The sequence below is a fragment of the Hoplias malabaricus genome, chromosome 17, assembly GCF_029633855.1.
Source record: "Hoplias malabaricus isolate fHopMal1 chromosome 17, fHopMal1.hap1, whole genome shotgun sequence".
In the NCBI taxonomy this organism is placed as follows: domain Eukaryota; kingdom Metazoa; phylum Chordata; class Actinopteri; order Characiformes; family Erythrinidae; genus Hoplias; species Hoplias malabaricus.
The window spans coordinates 6,754,786-6,767,101 of NC_089816.1; the positions used below are offsets into that span (position 1 = coordinate 6,754,786).

At 41.3% G+C, this 12,316-nt stretch overlaps 1 protein-coding gene across 1 annotated transcript; it reads right to left on the bottom strand.

Moving 5' to 3' along the window:
• Positions 1–370: 370 nt before the first annotated feature.
• Positions 371–10,729, bottom strand: cyp4v2b (cytochrome P450, family 4, subfamily V, member 2b). The gene is made up of 11 exons (XM_066649220.1): positions 10,537–10,729; positions 10,307–10,419; positions 9,830–9,915; positions 8,394–8,584; positions 8,196–8,265; positions 5,937–6,063; positions 5,301–5,471; positions 5,093–5,195; positions 4,038–4,172; positions 3,467–3,646; positions 371–925 (listed from the first exon to the last, which is right to left on the bottom strand). Exons 1-11 carry the CDS (start codon positions 10,727–10,729, stop codon positions 762–764), a joined length of 1,533 nt encoding a protein of 510 aa, XP_066505317.1. The 3' UTR covers positions 371–761.
• Positions 10,730–12,316: the final 1,587 nt, after the last annotated feature.

The following is a 12,316-nucleotide window of genomic DNA, read 5'->3' on the forward strand; positions in this document are numbered from 1 at the left end:
GTTTATTCAGACGTTTCTCCTGCCAAATGTTTGTTTTCACCCCCGGAAAACCAATCCTGGACCCAGCCTGGTAATGAAGAGCTCCTAGGATGGTGCTGCCAGTAGATTTATTGTTTGGATATTCTACAGCTGAGCTGAAGCAAAGGGGGAATTCGAGAAGCTAATAGCCTGACCAATACTGAAACTATGTTGGAGCTCATTCAAAACACACACTGGTTTGTTACCGTGCCAAAATATGTTTAGAAGCAAAGTGTTGGATTTGCTTTGATCCCTTTTTGGAACACTCTTATAATCAGCTTGTCTGGTCATGTCTAAATGGTATAAAATAACTGTAATGACGATAATTAGATGAAGAAAATCATTTAATCACAAAGAGCTTATCAATACAATGACACGAATAACCAGTAAATCAGTGGTCGAATGCTGGGCTTGTGTTTCAATACTGCACAAGAAGAAATGCCGATAATTGAGATTCTTCTTCAATTCTACCGCATATATATATATACAGTGCATTGGAGAAAGCATCAGCTCAGCATTCATATAAACATCAATCATCACTGTACAACAACCAAACAACTGATTCTGAGAAGAATAATACTACACTGAATACTGAATACTGCACTTAGTTCTAAAATAGTCTAAAAAATAGTTCTAAAAAAGTATAGCTACACATTTTAAGAGTCTGCACAGACTATATTTATTGGCAAATGACCAATGGCATGGCCGTCTCCATCATGAGTGGGAGATTTCGTGTTTAGACTTCAGTGGGCTCTCTTGTGAAGTCTAATCCAAATGCCCTTCTCTGGACGCAGAATGAGCTCTCCCAAGGGTCTGAGTTCCTCGCGACTCTGACACGCCTCTACGTCAAAGTGACGCAACACTGTAGCAAGAACCACCTTCTCCTCCATGAGAGCGAAACGCTGGCCTAGGTTCCCAAAAATACACACACAAACACACGTCAGGACATAGTTGCTGTATTTCAGTATTTGTTATAGATATGTAGTGGGGATGTCAAATGTATCGTGCAAATAACATGTTGCAAAAAAGAATTAATTGCGTTGATTTTTTTAAACACAACACATTTTCATAGTTTGTTGTTGTAAACTATTTGAAGAGTCAAACTGAAACCAGAGATTCATTACTGAAGACCAACTGCTAGTTAGTAAACGACTCCCAGGGGGAGTGAGGTGCCCTCTGTGTTAAAAACATCAGGGGTGAGGTTACCAAGAGAGCTGGGACTCAACTGTAACAAAAAAAAAAGTAAAAAAATATATAGGTCTGTGAGGAGAGTATATATCTTATACAAAAGTAAACAAAAAAGTCATTTAATGTTATTTAACCAATCTGTAATGCGTGAATACACACACCCGGAGCAGTGGGCAGCACCTTCAGTGCCCCCAATTTCCCCAACCTCTTGATACCAACAGAAATGGCAACTAACAAGAGATTTTGTTTATTTCTAACAATGGATGACAGTATACTGAGGTTTAAGTGTCTTACCAGTCAGGGTTCGTTTTAAAAGTGAGAACCATTTGCTTTGCCAGTGCTGATAATGCAAGTTAGCCATGTGTTTTCAGAGTAAGGTTTTTATTTTTATTCATAAAATATACAAAAACTAGTGAGTACACAGAAGAATTCACAGCACTTAATTTATACCTCACTGTGCTTTCATCTGGAGCTTCAGCACTGTGAGTCTAAGCTAAAAGAGGGGAGGCAGTAGACATGACTAAAGAGAGCTGAAATGATTTATCTCCGAATGAAAGCCTCTCACTTCCCTTTCTCTCGTTCTTTCACTCTCTGCAGCACATAGTAAGGCTCTCTTACCCCTCTCTTCCTCGTTAGATGCTGCTCTTCTTGTGTGGCCAGTGGGCTGGAGCTGCCAGCACCACTCGGTGAGAGACAATCTGTCTCATTCAGTGGCGGGAGACAGGCGTGCACTCTCTTGAGATGAATGTGGGAGAGAAGTTAGCAGCGCTCTTCAGTTTCAGCAGCACAGTGCTAAACAGATGATTGATTTTGGGGCCAGAACAGACGCCTGCCGATGAATTGGAGTGTGATGGTGGTGGGATGCCATATCATAACAAGTTGCAGTGCTAATGTGATGTGACCTGTAGGATAAAACACAGTAACCTTGGCCTGGAATATGTAGCACCAACTTTGTCACTGCTCTAAGAAGCTTGAGGCAGTGCGTGACAGTGTTACGGGTCACAGACGTATAGGACGTTTAGACTGTTATGGAAATTCATGAAAAGTGAGACAGCAAGGCTTCGGCTTATTCATGCACTTGAGGTACAGCTGTCATAACAGGGTACTTTCAGTAACAATGGTGTTCGTGCATTGTCTGCCGTTTTACAATTACAGATCTATTGCTCTGCTTATCTTAGCTACTTTTCACCCTGTCCCTCATTGGTCAGGACCACCACAGATTCAGGTTTCAATACAAACTTGAAAATGCTCCACAACCTAACTAATGTCAATGTCACTGCAGCGCTGATAAATCATACCTGCCCTGTGGAGGACTGTGTAAAAAGGGGCAAAAATGGGAGCAGTGCAACAGCTGGACTACAGTCTGTAATTGTAGAATTACAGTGTGATCCTGTCTTGTCAGTGGAGGTGAGAGAACGGACAGTGAGTGTAGAAACAAGAAGGTGGTCATATTCTGGTATGCCTCAGACATATATACACAAGAGACGATCAATAATGTCTTGGGATAGGTCTTAAATCATTCATTCATTCATTATCTGTAACCCTTATCCAATTCAGGGTCACGGTGGGTCCAGGGCCTACCTGGAATCATTGGGTGCAAGGCGGGAATACACCCTGGAGGGGGCGCCAGTCCTTCACAGGGCAACACAGACACACACACACATTCACTCACACACTCACACCTACGGACACTTTTGAGTCGCCAATCCATCTGCAACGTGTGTTTTTGGACTGTGGGAGAAAACCGGAGCACCCGGAGGAAACCCACGTGGACACGGGGAGAACACACCACACTCCTCACAGACAGTCACCCGGAGGAAACCCACGCAGACACAGGGAGAACACACCACATTCCTCACAGACAGTCACCCGGAGCGGGAATCGAACCCACAACCTCCAGGCCTCTGGAGCTGTGTGAAGCCCTGGTCTTAAATCACACTTCTATACATTTATTAGCAATTAGCTTATCAATTACCTGAGGAAAATGACATTTTAACTTTATGCAAAAAGTGACCATTACCACTATCATCAGAAAACTGCAAATATGATCAAAAAAATGGAATTCTTGGTGCGGTATTCAACTTTGTCAACATACTTGTTACTCAGAGAAATTATTGAACAGCCTTCGTGTGTGCTGGAGTGTGTGTGTTTATATATATACACACACACACACATATATCTTATTCAGTGCAGGGAATAGTGATTAGGATACTACTCTGGGGAGTTTTCTTAGCCTGTCTCTACTTCTTTTGTCTCTTACCGATGCAGTTCCTGGGGCCTGCGGAGAAGGGGATGTATGCATAAGGATGTCTTCCTACACTGTTCTCAGGCAGGAAACGCTCAGGTCTAAACTCCTCAGGTTCGGGAAAGAAGCGGGGGTCACGATGAAGAGCGTAAGGGATGATTACAGCATTCACACCTTCTGGGACTTTGAAACCATCTGCAGGAATAATAATAGAAAACATGAGAGAAGATAAGCACTGTTTTTCCAGGGATTTCTCAGTTATTCCAGCAATTTAAAAAGAAACAAGTCGACACCATACAACAACATACAATTCCTTGACAAAACCCTGAATGCATTTCTTTGTGCTGAGGCATATTTAAGCGAGTTGTATTCGTTTTTTTTAAATTACTTCCCATCTTTTGGCTGAATGCTTTTTCTGTGCCAGGTAAAAAGGTTGGGGCCACTTAGAATCTGACACTGGGAGACAAAAATAGAAGCCCTGACATCTGCTGTTTCACTGAGATGCAAATAATGGCAGTGACTTCAAACGGCACAGCTCGTTGTGATCTGCTGGCATTCGGTACCCTGACAGTCTGCCGTTATTTACTTATGTGACAGTCCTCGCAAATGCTGCGTGCAAACAATGGCACGGAGGGGAAGATGCGCAGACTCTCCTTGATGGCACACTCCAGGTAACGCAGTTTCTTCAGGTCCTCCACCCCCACATGACGATCTGAAGACCCTACCCATCAGGAAACAGAGAGAGAGAAAGAGAGAGAGAGGGAGAAAGTGTGAGACAGTAAGAGAAATGGCCTGAGAGATCACTCATAGGGTCAATAATAGATCTAGGGCTAGGTTTGGTCTCTGGGAGAGGCAGAACTGGGAATTAACAAACTATGCAATGTTCTTGTACCTATTTGTGTATCCACACTCTCATTTTGTGTCTCTTTCTCTCTTTATATATATATATATATATATATATATATATATATATATATATATATATATATATATATATATATATATATATATGTAGGGCATTTCTGTAAAGTAGTATCTCAAATCATACATACCATTCATTCATTATCTGTAACCCTTATCCAATTCAGGGTCGTGGTGGGTCCAGAGCCTACCTGGAATCATTGGGCACAAGGCGGGAATACACCCTGGAGGGGGCGCCAGTCCTTCACAGGGCAACACAGACACACACACACATATTCACTCACACACTCATACCTACGGACACTTTTTGAGTCGCCAATCCACCTACCAACGTGTGTTTTTGGACTGTGGGAGGAAATCAGAGCACCCGGAGGAAACCCACACGGACACGGGGAGAACACACCAATCATACATATATATGTTCTAAATGGAGGAGACCAGGACCTTTAAAATTTTACAGGCTAGAAATCCTCCATAAGCTCTCCAGGTGCTTTTGTGAGCATCGTTGGGAGGAAACCCATACCATCAGATCTCAGAAATGCACATGTAATTGCTTTTCAGAGGTGTAATGAACTAGGTCATAATGTGCTTCATTAATCATAAAAATATTTGCTAGGCTGCTCAGATGCTCTCGTGTTTGAAAAGGGCAGCTCTACCTGAATGGGAATTTGAACAATTATGGGGATTTATTTTATGAATGAATTCTATAACAATATATACCAAACACCTCCTGAAGCTCTGCCTGCACTTTCTTCTGGACATCTAGATGAGTTCCTATTAGATGTAAAGTCCAGTTCATGGCAGCTGCTGTAGTGTCATGGCCCTTTCAGAAGAAATAAAAAGGATTTGGGCCTGGTTCTGGTCATGTAAAATACCTTCCTTTCTCATATATCTGAGCATAGTGTGTCATGTTACTGTTTTCATCTACCTCAAACATGAAGGTGTCCACTTCTTCCTGAATGCCCTCATGACTCAGTGAACTGCCATCATCGCTGGTGGTTTTTAACAGCATGTCTAAGAAGGCCCTTCGCTTTCTTGGCCCTTGGTCTGACTCACTGTCTGATACTTTACTCCTATGCGCTGCTCTCTCTTTGATCACCTTTAGAAACATCATCATAGACTTTAGACGTAAACATCAGAGTTTTACTTGGTCAAATTCCATGTGGTACGTTTTTAATCAGAAGACTGATTTGGAGCAATTGCAAAAGAAAATGCAACAGAAATTCTGCATGTAGGCTATTTGCTACGACAGAATTTTGTCTAAAATCAATGATATTAATCGGTGTTTGCCACTTTGCACTTTTCTAGGAAGGCTTTACACTACATGTTGGAACATGGCTGTGAGGATTTAATTGTATTCATAAATGTGAATGACACCACACAACTCATCCCATAGTCATTAGAGGAGCTCCGTCACTTTCAAGAATGCAGTTCCATTGTATGTACTAGTGACCTAGCCTTGTAAGCTGCTGCACCAGAGTGTCTTATTTTATCTGTCATCAACTTACAGATATGAGGTGTATGTCCTTATGTCTTTATTAATATCATTATTATATAGACTTACATTTGCAGTGAAGGAGTGCAGAATTTTGAGCCTTTTGGCTTGTTCCTGACCGTCCCCAAACATGTTGTATATCCAATCTGGCCACCACCAAGGGGCCCTCTGTCTTCGAGAAATGATGTCACTCATCCTGCAGGTGTGACATCATAGTTTTGTTTGCTGCAATGTTGTACTTGTATAACTTTGTATGTGACAAATAAATTGAATCTGAATCTATGAATCAGTTCTCAGCGATTTTAAGTAGTGAAAGCTTTTAAGTAGCGAGATAGATGAACAGTATAGGAACCTCTCCAATTTCCTTTTTATTCTTATATTCTTATTCTTAGTTTCGTCAGTATCATTACTGGAGCATCTTTACCCTATGTGGATCTTCTTCTGAAGAATGTATTTGTTCAATGACATCTAAATGAACATTCTTGTGAGCTACAGTCAATTAGCTTTCACTTTCTCTTGTTATTATTCACACATGCAAAATGACAACAGTGTTGTTGTCAAATGTCTCAACATTACAACCGATTATATCTTAGATGTGTGATACCCCTGCACTTACTGCTGTTGGGGATAGAGAGCTTCAGTCCTTTCAATTAAATCTGATTTGTGGCTCAACCTCAAACAATATAATTGGAACTTAAGAGAGAGAATAAAACTCACAGAAGCAGACACATGTAATCTCAAATGTACAATAAGAATTTGCAAACAAATAATTTGTGTTATCATATTTTTTAAAATTTTTGAACACCCTGCTGCGGTTCTCTCACTTATTCACCTTGATATTTAGTTTATAGTCACTGACATTTTGTTTACAGCTCTATCACAAACTGCTTGTGTGGGCGGGCTTTCCCAGAGTGTGTCCCCATTGGTTAATGACTTTTTGTGTGACAGCTCAGTGTCCAAGATGCAATATGCTCACTTGATGCACTAAACAATGTCTAGGGCACTCAGCTGTCACTCAGAAACTCATTAACCAATGTGGGTGCACTCCTGAGAACACCTGTCCATGCAAGAGGTGTGTGTCAGAAAACATAAATTGCATGCAGCACAAACAAGAGCTGGCAGCAGATAGAGCAGTGAGCAAAAAGAGGTATTACCAAATTAGTAAATGATCAATAGTTCACACCACCACAAAAATGATTTGTTTGTTGTTTTACATGACATTTTGGTGGAGTAAAGTTTGGTGGAGGGTCTGTTTTTCAGGCACTGGCCTAGGCCACATAATATAGAGAAAGGAAATATTAATGCTTCACCATATAAAGACATTTTGAACAAGTGTATGTTTTCAAATTGGTGTGAAAGTTTTGGGGAAGGCATGTTCCAGCATGACTGTGCCCCAGTGCACAAAGTAAGGTTCAAATAGTCATGGTTGTGTGAGGTTTGTTTGGAACAACTTGAATGGCCCCACACAGAACCCTGGCCTCAACCCTATCAGACACCTTTGGGATGAACTAGAACTAGGAATTTGAGCGAGACATTCTCATCCAGCATGATCCAGTCTGACTTCAAAAACGCTTTTCAAGATGAATGACCAAAAAATCCCACAGATACCAAAGTCTTGTAGAAAGCCTTCCCAGAAGAGTGGAAGCTGTTATAGCTGGAAAAGGGGGGGGGAGGGGCATTGCATATTAATGTCTATAGTTTTAGAATGGGATATCATAAAATTCCTGTAGGTGTCCCAATATCAATCAGATGAAACTGTGTACAAAGACTTCTTTTAGAAACAGTCATTTATTCATTCATTCATTTTCTGTAACCCTTATCCAATTCAGGGTCGTGGTGGGTCCAGAGCCTACCTGGAATCATTGGGCGCAAGGCGGGAATACACCCTGGAGGGGGCACCAGTCCATCACAGGGCACCACACACACACTCACATTCACTCACACACTCACACCTACGGACACTTTGAGTCACCAATCCACCTATCAACGTGTGTTTTTGGACTGTGGGAGGAAACCGGAGCACCCAGAGAAAACCCACGCAGACACAGGGAGAACACACCACACTCCTCACAGACAGTCACCCGGAGCGGGAATCGAACCCACAACTTCCAGGTCCCTGGAGCTGTGTGACTGCGACACCTACCTGCTTCGCCACCGTGCCGCCCAGTCATTTAAATTTTAGCCAATTTCTTGTCAATTCTTGACTGTAGATCAAATGGGAAAAATACCTCAATCTTGACCTAGAAATGGTGACACATTATACATACATACTACTCTATATTAGTAGTTAGTAGATATGTTATAACATTGCAGAGAGCTGTCACTTACTTATACACACTTTGGACATATTCAGAGTCAGCATTGCTTTGAGCGTAGATCTTTTTGCCCATTGCAGTTTCTGTTGGAATGTAATTATCAGATAATGAATTCCAACATTTTTTTTAACCTAGGTAGTTGTTATTAAATAGGATACAAATAAATCAAATAAACTGAAATCTAAAGGAAGCAGAGAGGGTCTGTACTGACCACAGATGATGTCCAGAGCACAGAGTGTGATGTAGCTGAAGCAGTTGAATGGCTCACCGCCTACGTGCTTATGCATTTTCTGGATCAAAATATCACTCTGTTCGTTCATCACATCCAGGAAGTCAGTGAGGATAGAGAAGTGGAATGTCGGGGTCAGCATTTTGCGTCGGCTGCGCCATTTGTCTCCTGTGCTGGAGATTGTGGGAGGAAAATCAGCAAGTACACATGAGTACTATCATCACTTTGTATGCCCATGAATAAAAACATATAGACTGCCTCCTGAGGAATATAGTGCACTTAATAATTTGGGTAAAAAAGCCATAGCTTCATGACAGTTTGATGTATAGCCCAAGAGTAGTGTGAGTTCCAGTCAAGAGAATCAGAGATCATTTAATGCCCTTAAAATCTAACAATTATTGTATTATTATTAGTATTATTATTATTAGTATTGTATTATTAGGGGGGGGGGGGGGTGTTATGCTCAAAGATACATCATGCATAGAATAGCCAGTCAACAACATGGCTGAAAATATCCACTAATGAACTGCAGTGTTCCAAAGACAGCCAGATTCAGCCTCAATGTCTTGCGGGGCAGTGTTTTTAAGCTGCAGGCGAGTGGTGGAGGGGTAAATGGCAACGAATGTGGGGACTAATTACACAATCATAGATTTGCACATACTGAAAAAAAGGCAATGATATAGAGTTACATCTATGCCACTTTGAAAGTACTGTGGGACTTTTTCTAAGAAAGTGCTGTCCATCACTGGAGGGGGACTTTGCCTTAATTTTTCACAAGGATTGTCAGTGCTTCACACCCTTATACAACATACCATTGTATTAATTTATGTAACAAAGAAGTCTTGGGACTATGAAATTTATATTCAATAAATGAAAATGTCACTGTAACTTCCTAGTTTATTTGTTGATACCATGCACCAAGCAAGGCATGCCACTCCACACACTATCTATTGCTACTCAAGCTCATGTTAAAGTAGAACCCCTATCACAAAAGTCTTTCATATTTCATATTTGAGCATACTGATACATTCCTGAGAATTTTTTATTTGTCCAAAAACTCCACTGAAAATACCTTGGATTCCTTATAGATTTTAGAAGGGCATGTGGAAGCTTGATCAAGACTGCCACGGATAACAGATGAACAGTGACCTGTTGTCTGGTCTTATTGACTGCCGTGATTTTGAATGTTTTTGCAGTCTAGCTGGGCCTCTTTTTTTCTACTCTGTAAGTCGTGACTGTACAAGGATTAAAAGTTCTCTTATAAAGTAAAAGCAAACTTTTAATTTCACATGAAAGCACTTTTTTCATGCCCTGTGGGACAGGAGGCTAGATGAGAGATATTGGCTTGAGGCCACTGTTTAACTAAAGCATTGATTCTGAGACTGGATGCAGCAGGGATATGGTGCTGGATATTTTACCTGGTCAGTAGACCAGTGCCAAGCCAGGGCTGCAGAAATCTGTAGGAAGAGGATTTGTCCAGATGTCTGGAACTGCTCAGGACAGGCTGAAAGAAAAAAAGGGGTTTTTTTTAAGAAAGAAACAACATTTCACTTAAACTTCAAAGACCCCTCAGTGGGGCTAGACTTTACTGGATAATTAGCCTAAGAGTGAAAATCTGAAAAAGATTTCATGGATTAAAAGGGGTTGAGGCCTAAACTCTTTATGAACTAGTATCAAATCATCACTGTTAATATGAACAGTGAAAGTCTGTCCAAAGGCACTCTTTTCAAATGATGTAGAATTATATAAAAACAACAAAATTGGAGATGTTTTTTGGACAGTGACCAAACACTGGCACCTTTTCAGCATCACATAGAGTGACCATATGAAAATGATTCATCGCATTATGTTGGCATGAACTGCAGAGCAGATACTGAAGCTTCCGTTTTACCTACCTCTATGGTCTCTGCATGGTACAAGATGAGGAAGGGGACAGGTCCCACCCAAACCTTTGCCAGAGCTCTATGTCTGTTCTCCTCTGTGAGCTCGATGATCTGGTTGAAGAAATCTTGAAAAGAGACAGATTTAGTCACCTATGTGCCATTTCTTTGTCATTCAGGTTGCATTTAAACTAGCCTAAAATATTCATCCTGATTGAGACAGACAGATGGCTGCGATACTTTACCTGCTGCATTGGCTTTGAATTGCAGAGCGTTGCCAATGATTGGGAAGGCACCCTCCATTCCAGGAATTGGCCTCATCTCATTCCATTTGTGTATATACCTTTTAAGTGGATGATATGTGATGCATGCCAGCAGAATAAGTAGGACGATTGAAGTTATGCTCCCCAGGGTGTATAATCCAAACAGAATGGCCATTTTGTTGTAATGGATTTGGCTTCGAAATATGTTGCAGAAAAATAAAATGAGTCACTCTCATGTGAACTTCAGACTTAACAGTTTCAGCACTTAACAAACAAAGAAACATGTAGTTAAACCTGTGTAATCTGCAGTTAATCATTGACAGGTGTTGGGCAGAAGAGCAGGTGCAGTATCATCCTGTAATTTGTTCTTTGATTTGAAAGACTGCTTAAAGGAGAGATATGTATGTGTATGTTTCCCACATACCGTGGCCTTTTCCCCATTCCAAAGCTCTGCCAAGTCCATTTCTTCTTGTTGCCATGGCGTTTTTATGAGAAATTGAGCAGAATGACAATACAGAGCAATGTGGGGTCCTCAGCAACAGCACAGACCACTATAGTAGCCTTTTAAAACCTCAAACTTCTACCTTTCTCCAATGAATTGGGAGCAGTCAAGTAAAACACACATTAAATTAGCCCAAAGGTCCATAGCATCCATGGTTAAACCTGCTTTGGTATTCAGTGGTGCTACTTATGATAATAATAAATTAAACTCAAAAGTGTCTGTAGGTGTGAATGTGAACACCCCTCCAGGGTGTATTCCTGCCTTGCGCCCAATGATTCCAGGTAGGCTCTGGACCCACCGCGACCCTGAACTGGATAAGCGCTTACAGATAATGAATGAATGAATCATTTCACAATCTTTGAAAGATCTGTCCCAAATTTAATAAAATACAATTTGAATAAGAGACAATTCTACAGACATCAAAAAAATGTATTCACAGACTGAGGAACAATATTTTTTGTCTGATCATGCCTCAGTTCTACATGTCATGTATAGAGGAAACTAGGCACTGCTCATCACCTGCCCAATACCATCCCTAAAGTGAAGCAATGGTGTTGGCAGCATCATACTGTGGTGGTGCTTTTCAACAACTGGGACAGGGAGCGGGAAAGCTGAGCGGAGCAAAATACAGATATTCTTCATGAAAGCTCAATCTAGAGCATTAGTGACCTCAGACTAGGCAGATGGTTCATCTTCCAATAAGATAGTGACCCTAAGCACACATCCAAGTCAACACAGACTCTGAATGTTCTTGAGTGGCATTCCACAATCCCCAACTCAGGTGTGCAAATATTGAAGCACCATACCCAAGAAGACTGGAGACTGGAAACACTATCAAAGGTGCTTCAACAAAGTACTGAGTATGGGGTCTGAATACTTGCAACGCAATATTTTAGTTTTTCATTTTCATTCGAGCAGCACAGTGGTTCAACAGGTAGTCCTGGGGTTGTAGGTTCGAGCCCTGGTCTTGGTGACTCTCTGGGAGAAATTTGGTGTTTGTCTGCATGGGTTTCGTCAGAGTGCTCAGGTTTCCTTACATGCTCCAAAAACACACATTGGCTGACTACTGAAGTGTCTATAGGTGTGAGTATGAGTACATGTTTGAATGTGTATTGCCATGCAATGGGCTGGCACCCCTCCTGGGTGTGTCACCCCCTCTTCCCTCCACCCCTCCTTCTGCTGATAGGTCACATTCAAATCATATTCTGATACAAACTGTGCTAGGACTTACTGCTCAGGAACAAAAATATACTGCACACA

Excerpts from the sequence above, each read along its gene's own strand:
- cyp4v2b (XM_066649220.1), bottom strand. The coding sequence starts at position 10,729 with ATGGCCATTCTGTTTGGATTATACACCCTGGGGAGCATAACTTCAATC. Across the intron at positions 8,585-9,829 it reads GGCACTGGTCTACTGACCAG|CACAGGAGACAAATGGCGCA; the intron begins GTAAAATATCCA and ends CACAATCTCCAG. Across the intron at positions 5,196-5,300 it reads TGGACACCTTCATGTTTGAG|GGCCATGACACTACAGCAGC; the intron begins GTAGATGAAAAC and ends TTCTTCTGAAAG.